General features: G+C 34.5%; 2 protein-coding genes across 3 annotated transcripts in view; one reads left to right on the forward strand and one right to left on the reverse strand.

Moving 5' to 3' along the window:
• LOC135689187 (uncharacterized) overlaps positions 1 to 1,864 on the reverse strand; it is a 33,100-nt gene extending 31,236 nt beyond the window's left edge. Inside the window, exon 1 of the mRNA XM_065206339.2 lies at positions 1,704 to 1,864. Coding sequence (XP_065062411.2) covers positions 1,704 to 1,731 — 28 coding nt within the window. The 5' untranslated portion in view covers positions 1,732 to 1,864. The remainder of the gene's footprint in view (positions 1 to 1,703) is intronic.
• Positions 1,865 to 3,808: 1,944 nt separating this feature from the next.
• Positions 3,809 to 10,608, forward strand: LOC135688931 (proteasome subunit beta type-4). Of its 2 annotated transcripts, XM_065205996.2 has the most exons (9): positions 3,809 to 3,970; positions 4,409 to 4,485; positions 6,459 to 6,588; positions 6,978 to 7,061; positions 7,472 to 7,534; positions 8,177 to 8,258; positions 8,687 to 8,803; positions 9,831 to 9,919; positions 10,496 to 10,608. In XM_065205996.2, exons 1-9 carry the CDS (start codon positions 3,864 to 3,866, stop codon positions 10,506 to 10,508), a joined length of 762 nt encoding a protein of 253 aa, XP_065062068.2. In that variant the 5' UTR covers positions 3,809 to 3,863; the 3' UTR covers positions 10,509 to 10,608. The 2 variants fall into 2 exon arrangements, with proteins under 2 accessions (XP_065062068.2, XP_088966222.1); XM_089110096.1 differs by lacking the exon at positions 10,496 to 10,608 and having other exon boundaries at positions 9,831 to 9,923.
• Positions 10,609 to 12,606: the final 1,998 nt, after the last annotated feature.

Raw genomic sequence — 12,606 nt, forward strand, 5'->3', positions numbered from 1 at the left:
AAGATGACAATTGTAGGAAATATTTCGAATGAACCATCTCTGGCAAACAGAAATAAAATTTTGCACCTGATTATAAACAATTTACTTCCTGTTTTTAGAGGTGTGCTAAGGATCATTGAGAGGAATACTGAAATGGTGGGTAAGACCAACTTGAGAAAAAAATTAACATATTATCGGTATGGTGTTAAATTTTGTGGTTTGAGAATGAGATTTTTGTGTGGTTTTAAGTCAATTATAATCAAGATGATATCTATGTATCATAAACAATGCAGTCTGCTTCTATTGTACCCTTATTATTCAACAGTGATCAGGTCATTTTACATTTCCAGGACAATTTTGACCACTAAGAAACTGGAAATTAACAGCAAATATTTGTTTCCAATTTGTAACAATACAGTTGCTTATGAGGACAATAAATGCTCATCTTACGAAAAAAATATATACACAAAGAAAGGAAATACAGAAACTATGTGTGGCAAGGTGAGAAGTCTAACTTTTATAAGGTTTGTGGCGAAAATCCAACATTAATCCAGTGTTCTTGTTACAGAAAAGGGTTATAATGGCAATTTCTTTTGAACACTTAAATTTCTTCTGAATACTTCTCATTCTGCTCCTATCTTTTTCGATTTAAAAATCCTAAAGCTGCATGATCTTTTTCAGTTAAAATTGCTGTGTTTTGTATATGAATCTGTTCAAAAATCGCTCCCACTTGTCTCCATAACCTCTTTAAATATTTGGAATCTGTTCATCAATATGGTACAAGACAGGCTGGCAAGGATGATATCTTTCTAACTTGAAAAAACACCAGTCAATACGGCCTCAGATCAGTAAGCTACTATGGAGCAAAGGGCTGGAATGATGTTCCTGTAAACAGGGCCTTTTTTAACATACTCACTAGGGGGCAATTGCCCCTCCAGCCAAAGTGACTTTCTATTGTTTTAAACAGTAGGCTAGTGTCCTCCTCTTTATATAAACAAAGAGTTGCTCCGGCAGCAAATTTCCTTTAGAATAGGCTATGCCTGTAAATATTGAAAGGTCTTTCGTTCTAAGTCACCATCTGTTAGTGTCTTTCGTTCTAAGCTCAGAACCGATTTCTTTGAAAATAATTATTGAAAGTGTAATATAGACAGTCATAATTTATGCATACAGTTTCTGAAATTATTATCTTAAAAGGGGCTGCTCTCTCCTTGATTAGCTTTGCTACTGAGAGAGTTCCTCCTTAAGAATTTCCATTCATGCTAATCCTCTAGTGTATTTTCAAATCTTTGTTATATTCTATTTATTATAAATGTTGTAGGTAGTTTAATATTAGAGTCTATATGTAGTGGAATTTAAAACGAATAAATGAACTGAACTGAACTGAAAATTTCATGTTGTTTCGTCTGTCAGACAGTGAGCTACCCCATTTTCAACATTTTGCTTTTGCTATACATTTCAATGGAATTAATTTGTTGCTGTAGTGAAATTATTTCAATACAGGAGCAAACCACGGTTAAATTTAAAGAAATATCTAAATATTCAAAACAAACTCGCAATCAAACGGTCCAAACAACGTGAAGCTTTCAGTATGAAATAATTTCAAGATGATGATTTCAAATCAGAAGTCGGTTTTGGAGAAAGGTCTTGTAGGTAGATACAGGCCTAATGGTTTTAATGGTCTACCCTAGTCAATTCTTAGCCGTGGTTTTTTCAGTTTATAATACCTGAGCTAGTCGAATCCTTTGTTGCCATAACCGGGTATCCTTGACTGTCTTGTCATTGTCACGACGAGTATCAGATATTTTTGTATTCCTCTTCAAGTTGGCTGTCCTCTTGAGAAGCTTTAAACAAATTGTCGTCATGGTGTACTTCACAGGGCTCCAAAGTGGTCAGTGTAAATGAGGTTTTGAAGGGAAAATATGCGAAATTGTCAATAATAATCTTTAACAGTAATTCAAAATCTACTTTACCTTTGTAAAGCTAGATTTTACCCCTGCAGGTGGTAGGTGAGCCCGTCTCATCGTCCTGGGTGCCTTGTCAATGCCCCCTTCAAAGAACAGGGCCGGCGAAACTGGGGGGCCCCCAATTTTCTGCAGGGCAAAAGAAATTGTTGAGGCAAAAGTGGAAAAAATGTTCTACATCGTTCTCTAAGTTACCCTGATAAGTAATCCCTAAAATATGCCCTCAGTTTTAGCTTGGTTGCTATGACTTTGTCATAGAAAACATATATAAAATCGAATATTGGAATTTAATCGAAGAAATCGGTCATTGTCCAAGTTGTCAAACGAGTAACATTTGGCTTAGGAAATAGATCAAGAAACCTGGTCCAGAATAACTTGGTGCCAGCACAATTTGATGGAGTTTCGTTTTTTTCTATAGCCAAACTTGGTAACTGTTTGTTCGTTAGCTTTTTGTTAATTAAAACTTTCTCAGAAACATTACAACAAGAGAGAAGTCAGCTGGCTGTTGAAGGAAAAGAAAGAGCTGCAAAGAAACTTTTTGAGGATATGAGAGAGAAGAGCGGGCAGATTTGTTCTTCAAGTTTGATCGATTTGATAATCCATTCCTATTAAAAAAGAGAAAATCTAGATTCAGTTATAAATTCCATGGAAACTAGTTTTAATCGGCCCAGTTTCAAAGTTTTTCAAATCTAGTCTTTTTGTGAAAAACAGTTTGTTTCCAAAAATTTTAAGATCAGATTTTGTCAAATAATTTTCCGACTGTACAAAAATGCTTAATTTTGCTTTTAGTTGAAAATTCTTCTGTTGATATTTCAATTTGTTTTTTATAAAACCGTGTTTCATCTATTTTTTTCCTCCGTCTTATTTTCGGTATTTTGAAATCGAAAACTAAGTTTCATTACGAGCAACATTATAAAGGTTATTCTAAAACTTTGCAAGAACTTTCCTATTTCAAGTCAACATTACAATAAACTAGACTATGAGACATGTTGATAAAACAAAGCTTAAATATATTGCCACGGATTTTCCGTCAGCCAAATTCAATTTTAGATACAGTTTCTGGCCATTCATAAGACACCATAATTCTAAAACTTTTCTTGCCGCCAACCATCGTAAACAATACTATGACGTCAACTCTAAAGTTAGCAAATAAACCATGGATTAACTGCCACATACGGAGAAAGATAAGTATCAAATGTTATTTATTCTAGAAATTATAATCAGCGAAATTCCCGAATTTCTCAAAGTAACATTGATAGTTTAGAAATTGCACTGAAAAGGAAATAAGAGAGAGTAAAAGAATTACTACCATCAATACTTTGATGGACATAAAAATAACATTTAATGCTTTGGGATATAATAAAGAATATAAAAAGTGTCAAACCTGGAAGACCTGAGAATAGCAGGTTCCTAACGGATAAAGGTTCAAAAATCCATTTAAAAATAACGAATAGTTGACTAAATGTTTGCTTTTTCAAAGCCATTTTCAAGTTTTTTACCATCAGAAGATTGTCTGCAAAAATGAGTCAAATATGTTACGAATTTGCAGAGATATGGCCACATGTGTATTGGCTCTTTCCCCATCAAAAACCTCTGTATTTTGGTCTCTGTTCATAACTTTATCAACAGAGCAAAATAACAGTGATTCGTTAGCAAACTTCAAATCGTTAATTTGCCATATCTCAACCAATCTCATGTTATTTGGTTAAAATGATCTTTAATGTTATGTAGAAATTCAATTGAAATTCAGTAGAAATTGAAATTAAAAAATTCTAAATAGAATTTTGATGACGTCACACTTTCGAAAGGAGGCAGCATGATGTCAGCACAAACAGAAGTGAGACTAAGGTGTGCAAGGTCTTTATAAGGTGGGTCCTTACTGTTGTGTTGTCTGAACACTGCAGGCTTGCGATAGTAATTAGAATGATGTCCAGAGAAGATTTTATGTCGTTCGAGCCAAATATTGGTGGCAAAATGTCAGCAGAACACCACCAACTATCAAGACCAGAACTTGGGGTTACTCGTACCATGTGAGTATAGTTATTCATAAAAACGTGAAACTCGGAGTAGCAACTTTTAGAGAACCGTCCTCCCAAGGTCCTCTGACTGTTCTGTAGCGCGTGTTAAATGTTTGAATAAAAACTTAACTGTACAGTCGCGGAACATCAAAAGATTTTTAACATTAGAAACTGGAATGTTCAATCAGTTATAGTTTTCAGAAATTGTACAAGATTCTATACTGTTATTATGATGATTCTATGCTTCAGATGAGACTTCAAATGATAGATAAATGCATACATTTTTTATTTCACAAGTAGTTTGGAGTGTATGGGAGCTCAAAAATAGCTGATATAGACCTGCTATGAACATAAATGTTCATTACATCACGAGTAAAAGATATAACTTTAAAAAGACATCATTTACAAAAAAGGGATGATGATTTGTTGCATTTTTGTTTACCCTTTTAGGCAGCCTCTAGTGACCGGTACATCAGTTCTTGGTGTAAAGTTCAATGGAGGAGTTGCAATAGCTGCTGATATGTTAGGTAATGCTTGTTGTTTTTGCTGAATAGGTAAATAATGCCCTAAGTTATGCAAACAATCTTTTGGTGGTACAAAACTTGTAAATGGCTTTGAAAAAAGCAAACATTTAGTAAACTAAAGCTTTTCGTCTGACACTTTTCAGAGTTTAAAACGTCAGAACATAGATCGAAAACTCTACGCTAGGAAATATATATTCCCAGTTGTGGATCGAAATAGGCCAATCAGAAACATGAGCACATGACTGTATAGGTTGACCAATCAGTGCCGCTTGCCTGTTGCCCTCAGTTATCTTATCATTTGATGCTGTTTCCCCAACATCAAGATTTAGAGCAGAGGCAGGTTTTGCTAATGACAATAATGATTCTACCGAGAAAATGATAAATAGACACCATGATTAAGTACACCAAAATAATGGTTAAAAAAATTTATCATATCGAGGAAAATTATGATGAAGGCACCTACAATAAGGTTTGTAATAAAGAGAGTTAGTTATATACAAGATTTGTTATACCTAGGGAATTTGTACGGAGCTAGGCAGAATGCAAGGGGCCAGACATTCTTTGTCATACCATAAAATTACTTGTATCTGGGACTCTACTGTCTGATTAGTCCTATGATTATTTCAAAAAATGTGGTTTAATCTGCAATCCTGACAAGGTGCTAAGCCTTTTTGAAATGGAATGAAGTAATAGTACCAAGGAAGAATAAGCATTTAAACTTGTCTCAAAAACCCACAAAACTAATAATTATGAATTTTGCTCTTATGATAAAAGTAGGGGTGTGATATTTTGCATACCTGGAAAGCAGAAGGGGTGCACCAGAGTGTGCGCCTGCAGTATCATGACTTTCCGAAGAATGCATGATATTCATGTAACTGATTAAAAGTTTAAAGTGCCCCCTCATTTATACTGCATTTTTGCTGTCTTTCTATATTTTGTTAGTTGTAATCATGTCTAGGCTTTAAAATTTTTACAAGCGACATGATTGCTGTTTCATTGACTCAATATGTCAGTATGATTTTGTGCTGGTTTCATAAATTGGCAAATAATAATGGGATTTCTTCATCTTTGTTGAAAATCTTAACATCTGAAAAGGTAATGCTAGGGGATTGGGAAAGTCTAGTTTAATATGCAACCGAAACTCAATATGGCATAAAGATGCAAAATGCAAATAAGGATTATTTGACAGATTGGAGGATTTATAACAAAGATATTATGTTTCCGGTCAATCTTCAAGGCCAGTGGCCAAAAAATAAGAAGGGGGTTCTTACCAGTGACTGGGGGTTTGAGCAATTTTTAAATATTTGGAAGTGGGTTTACCTGTTTATAAGGCACCTAAGGGTACGAAAGATGTGTGATATAACAGCAAAGCCTGAAGAAAACTGGTAGTAGCAAGGATGTAGGTGCTAAAGAAACAGTAGCTAGTTGCTCAAAATTATTTGATAAAGTTTAAGAAAAGATGAGCAATTGAAAATTGGTAGCTTCTAGTAAAGAGTGTGTAAAAGTTTCACATTTTTGATTGTTGTTGTAGACCTCAATAATGAAGCTCTAATACCAACATCCTCTCTTAGGGTTTTAAGGATCTTAATCGATTTTCTTTTTACTGAAACAGCCAAACAAGTGTTTTCAGGCAACCTAAAGGGCATGACCAAGCAAACCATTCCTCCCTATTTCTACCTTCTACAGCTAAACATACAGTCTGTAGATCCGTATATGCCCTTTTGTGTACTTTTAGCTGTACTACACATCTTATGAGGTTTGACATGACAAAATTTTTAGAACTTCAACATTTTGATCAATGGGGTCATCTTGATATATTTTATTCAAATTGTTTCTTGCTAAACCTGTTAAAATATTTCACTGTCAGCAAAATTCAATTCCATCTTGCTAAAGATAAGTATGATGTGATTTTTTGAAGATTCACCTTCAGATCTTAAGATATTGCGCTGTTTTCAACAGTTATTTTTATATTTTAGGCTCTTATGGTTCATTGGCCAGATTTCCTGGAATTTCAAGGATATCTAGAGTCAATAATGAAACTGTGATAGGAGCATCAGGGGATTACGCTGATTTCCAATTTCTATCTGAATTTTTAGAAATGATGATGTAAGCATGGAAAATTCAGAATTTATGTTTCTATTTATCCTTTCTTTATTTAAAGTTTTTGTTATGTAAATCTAATACATTTTATTTTTATTCATGGTAATGAATCAAGTCAGACTTCTGTCTTATGAAAAATTTGATCATGTTGATATTGAAAAATTTTGTAGGACAGAACGCTGGTTATGCTGATCGATGATTGAAAGGTTGTAGGTCAGAACAAAGGAAATGCTCCAAAGTGTTTGTTGATGTTTCTGTCAGGATGCATATTTTTTCTTTAAATTCTATTTCAACTCTTGTGCTAATTTTATACTCTAAATGTTTATACTTTTCCCGAGTTTCCAAATACAATGAGCAGATGCTGCCAGATTCTCAGAATGTGATTTCTTTTGAAGGATTGAGAATGATGTAATTGGTGATGGTTATTCCCTGTCTCCTGCTTCTATTCTTTCATGGATCACAAGATATATGTATCAGCGGTATGAAATAGCAACCCAGCTCTCCTTTTTTGATGCAAATTTTAAAAACAGAAATTATGAAAGTGAATTTTAGAAAGTAGAAAACATTGAATTTAGCCTTAATTTTTGTTTTCCTTTCTGTTATTTTTATATAAATCTCATGAAAACCTTTGGATTTCTGATTATGTATTCAAGCCTTTTATTGTTTAATCCTTAATTCTTTTTAAATTTGCAACTTAGTTCTTATATTCCCTTTTAATTATGCATCTTTTGCTCTGCTAAATTATTCCTTTAAGCTTCAGATTAATTTGCAACTGTGGATAATTGCAACAGTAATGATTTTGTTTAATTATTATAAATTTGCCTGAGAATCTATCAGCTGTTTAGATAATTTGATTTTTTATGATTAATTGATGCTGATTTGTTTTAAGGCGGAGTAAGTTTAATCCTCTCTGGAATACTGTTGTTGTTGCTGGCTTCAAAAAGGGAAAAAGGTAGGCTGCAGTTTTAAATCCAAATACTTCACTCTCGACTTTCTTTTCCACAAAGCACAGTCTTATCTTATGCTTCTTTTTCAATATTAATCCTGTTTTAGATGGCTTACTAGGTGTACCTTTGGAGAATCTGTCCAATTTGTTCTTCATCATGGCTTACTTGTACTGAGAAATCAATATTCAATTTTAACGTGAATGGTTACAAACCAACTCTGTTCATTTCTCAGTCGTAATGGCGGCAGCGCTAGAACCTGTTAGCTGCCTTTGTCTAAGATCACTGCAATCTTTCTCTTGTTGTGCTCTTTCCAAACGATAGATATACTTCGACTTTACTGATGATACACTTCACATACAGCAAATAACGATTTATCTTTTGCTGTGATTTTCCAGAGCTCAAACAGCTCTGAGTCGTTACATGAGCTCATTTCGATTAGAAACTGACTTCATAACATGTTCATTCACTTTCAGCAGAGGTTTTGAAGAATAACTCAATCTGTTACAAATGTTTTCTTCAATCGATCAAAATTCAACATGTGCCCTCGTTGTAATGTCGGAAATAAAAAATATGCCTGTTACCGGCTGTTGCGTGATTACAAATGTCTGTAAGATATGTCTTTTGTAAGATATGTCTTCTTTTATCAGTCTGTTAGGTTACGTTGATAAGTTGGGAACTGCGTATCAAGAAAACTCTATTGCAACTGGATATGGAGCTTACATTGCCAGAGTATGTTTCTTTATCTTTTCTGTCTGTTGATATTTCTCATATCTTATAATTTTGCAAAGTCCTCCTTATCTTATTTTTCTGTAATAGTAGAGTAATAACTGTTAAAGTGATTTTATCACTGTAACAGAAGACCTAGCATCGCAGCAGTTTTGCGTCTCATATCCTTATCAGTTCTTCATACAAATGTTCAGTAACCGTATATGCTTTATTTGTCACTGGCTGCTATGAAAGTTTTAGCTAGTTTAAAGATAGGCTACAAGAACTCTCTGTTGCAACATCCCTGATGTCTTTTCCATCACTGACTGAAAGCTGCTATTTCGTAGTTAGCCCTTTCAATCCATGTTCAGTAACCCTAATGTCTCATAACACTTTTCAGTTACAAATATATAATGCATCGTTTATGTAATTAAGATTATGCATCGTTTCAGCCTTTATTACGCGACGCTCTTGAAAGGAATGGAAATATGTCACAAGCTGAAGCAGTAAAGCTCTTAATGGACTGTTTGAAAGTTCTTTATTATAGAGATGCACGCAGTCTTAACAAGGTTTGGTTTTTTGCATGATTCATTTATCGATTTACGTAAAAGGAAATTCTTTGATAAAATAATGTTTGTGGAGTTAAGGGAATTTAAGATTTTGGTTGCTAGTTGCTAGACCGTGATCATCAAGCATTTCGATGAATAAGTTGGACGATTTATCAAATTTGCCAAAATAGCTGATGGTGAGATTAACAAAGCTAATTTCAGAATACTGTGGTAAAAGACGAGAAATAAGTGGACGATACTTCAAGCCTTTCCTGAAAGTGCTGGAATGAAGATGTTTTTCAAAGTCCAGTGTCAGTTCAAATATATAGAAACAATTGTTAGAAGTTGTAAGAAGCCGGTCAGGACAACACACATGCAAACAACATGTTGAGTTTTCTCTATCAAAAATTCAACTTTCGAAAGCCTTCTAAATTAATGCATTCATTGATAAGAACGAATATCAAGCTTGCCGCCTTTAGGGTTTAAAAAAGGCCAATCAGTTGGCCCATAGAGATGGGATAAAGACAGATAGAGATGGCATAAAGATGCATAGAGATGGGATAAAGACGCGTAGAGATGGGATAAAGACGCAATGGGATGGGATAAAGACCCATAGAGATGGGATAAAGACGCAATGGGATGGGATAAAGACCCATAAAGATAGGATAAAGACGCATAGATAATCACACATATAATATATTGCAGTGTAGCAGCTCCATTGTTTGTTTAGACCATATATAGCCAGTAAAGTTCTCCACTACGCAAAAAACAATTAAGAAACACTTGAATTTGAATGACCCAAAATTTCTACAGCGATGTATTTCTTGTATGAAAACGTTGCCCTTCTTTGCAAAGATTATAAATCCTTTATGTGTGTTACACATTGGTCACTATCACTCAAACGTCTGCATTTTTTTAATGTTTGTTATGTTTTTCAATCGCTTACTGTTTAAAGAGTGGAAACCGCCCACCAACTTGATGTCGTTTTTTGAAGAATTCAGTTGCGTCTTTTGTTTGATGATATTGTTTGGTTTTCAACGATTTTTAGTTCGAAGTTGCAGTTGTCAATGAGACTGGTGTGTCGATAGAATCTGGTATGACGAATGAAACCAACTGGGACATTGCTCACATGGTCAAGTAGGTGTTCATAATAGCTCTCTTCATATTCAAACAATCTTTTGGTGGTACAAAACTTGAAAATGGCTTTGAAAAAAGCAAACATTTGAGTAAACTAAAGCTTTTCGTCTGACCCACTTCAGAGTTTAAAACGTTGATGAGTTGGTGAGATTGATGAGGAGGTGCACTCTACAGAGAACTTAGATAAACAAGATCACTTTTGAAAGGAGTTTATGTAGAAATATTTCTTATTTCATCAAAGTTTTTTAATTCTAGAGAAAAGCCGGCAACTTTTGCCTTTGAAATAAGCTAGCATCACTTATTTTGCGATTACTGTGCTAAAAGGCTTTTTAAGATCCGTACAAAACCTAACCGTGCCAAGGCCATTGAACAAGATATAACAAAGCTTTGCAGTTATTATTCATTTAATCTTCCCGGGTGAGGCTTGGGGACTTTCCACTCTATTTAACAAGCGACTTTCCATTCTATTTACTAACAATCTTTTAATTTAATTTTTCCTTTTAATATCTAACGTATTCTTTAATCGATTTCGTATAAGCTTTTACATAGCAGTAAAATATTATCTTTTTCTTTTAGGGGCTACGAATGAAAGTATATAGAACTGTATATTCAGAACTATATTTCGTTTAATATGGTCTTCTTGTATCGTTTATTAGTTTTTGTTATATCTGTTTCACGAACGTCTCAAATGCTTCCATTTTTTTGATTTGACAACAAATGCTGAATGAAGTTGAAGAACTGCTTCACACTTGTGGCGTAGAGTGTGGTATACGTCTTTAGAAATATATTTCTCCGGGCCCCTTGGCCGTAAAATCTCGAAAAATGAGCTGCATCACAGTCCCACACAGGGTGAAAGACATCCTAAAGAAAATCTAGATCGCGGTAATTCTCGTGTTATAATTTTTTTATATAGACGGAAATATTTTACAATTACCGATCTTTGGCTGCATATATTTTAAAACGTATTTTCAAAGTTTGCTCTAACCCTGAAATTAGTCCTTAGTTTCTCTCGCATCTTAACAAACCTAACTTCTTGATTGTCTCTAACATCGTTGAAATGAAAATCGTTCTTCTCTTTCGTCATTTACGTCTGAAACCCGGTCTACGCGAGGATTTTTTTTACATTTTTCCAAGTTGAATCTCAACTGGAACACTGCGATAGATGTGTACGCTTTAAAAGGTGATTGTAAAAGTAGTAGTAAAAGTGAATTAATAAAACAATACCAAGATTCTTCATATCTGATAGTGGCTTTGAAAAAAGCAAACATTTTACGACATACTAAAAGCTTTTTCGTCTGACACTCCTCAGAGCATAAAACGTCAGAATAGGTTCCGAAAAAACACGATGGAAAAATATATACCCAGTTGTGGATCGAAATAGGCCAATCAGAAAAACGCAAGCACAAGACCGGTATAGTTGACCAATCAGTGCCGCGAGCCTAAAGAAAAATTACCAATGGAGTCCAAGAGAGAAAACGAACTCCTTTTGTCTACACAATGGCGGCTTTTTCGTTTTTATGTAGATTGACTCCAAAACTGCTAGATGAAAGGACGACCGGGCTCTGCCAATTATCCGAAACATGTCGTCATTATAGAGTTTTGCACAATCTGGGTTGTCTAAAAGATGTTGACCAATGGCAGAATCACTTGTTTTAACAGTGTTTCTAGACCTACAAGATCGAGGAGGCTGTTCTCTTTGAGGGGCAGTTTTGTTTCGTATGTTGGAAGGAACATGCTGTTTTATCCTATCCTCCAATCTTTGGGTTGTGCGTCCTACGTAGCCAGAATCACACTGGCACGTAAATTCATAAATGACGGAACTTTTTTGTTTGGTAGGAACGCAATCCTTTTGAATGGATGGAAGGGCTCTCCTAGTGCTGTAAACAATCCGAGGATTGACAACAAAGAAACATTTGGTTATGGCTTGCCTAATCTGACTCTCGAATCGCAAGGAAGTGTTACCAATCCATGGTAGTTTCAAATAAACTGGGCACTTTTGCGGACCAAACTTTTGAACAGCCGAAAAACTTGCGATCTTCTCCTTAGTATAAGATAAAATGACGTCTTCAGGATAGCCGTTGTCCAAGAAGATCGTTTTGAGTTTTTCCAGTTCAGCGTGCAGTTTAGATTTCGAGCACTTTTCCAGTCTAAGACTTAATAAGTTGTAGCAAGTTGTAAGACTTAATAAAACATGTATGATTTAAAACGGACTAGACGACATGAGAATGTTATAAAAATTAATTCATTAGGAGAAAAATATAATTTAGTAAAAGAGAACAATATTATCGTTGTACCTTAAAATGTGAAGATGAATGATGCTATGAATTGTTACAGTAGGAATAATAACTTCTATGTTGGTTACTTACATTGGAATAACAATGGTATTCTAGATGGTTTTATTGATGACAAAAAGAATATGTACCTCCTATATGAAGAATATGATACAAGAAAAGCAATATGCAATAAGCTATTTAACATATACAAAACTCACGATTACAAGTGGACAAATCAAAGCTTTACATCAATTACTACAAGTTCATTCAAACAGTTTAATGGTTATATCACTGAGTCAAGTTACAATGTACATACACGGCAAGTGTTGGATGAATACCATCCAAGGGATTTTCAATTGTGTTGAATGAAGGACTTTGTAAATATACCAGAAGACGCTGTAAATATTGATGTAG

Source organism: Rhopilema esculentum, chromosome 9 (assembly GCF_057945365.1).
Source record: "Rhopilema esculentum isolate cy_ngs chromosome 9, ASM5794536v1, whole genome shotgun sequence".
Taxonomy (NCBI): domain Eukaryota; kingdom Metazoa; phylum Cnidaria; class Scyphozoa; order Rhizostomeae; family Rhizostomatidae; genus Rhopilema; species Rhopilema esculentum.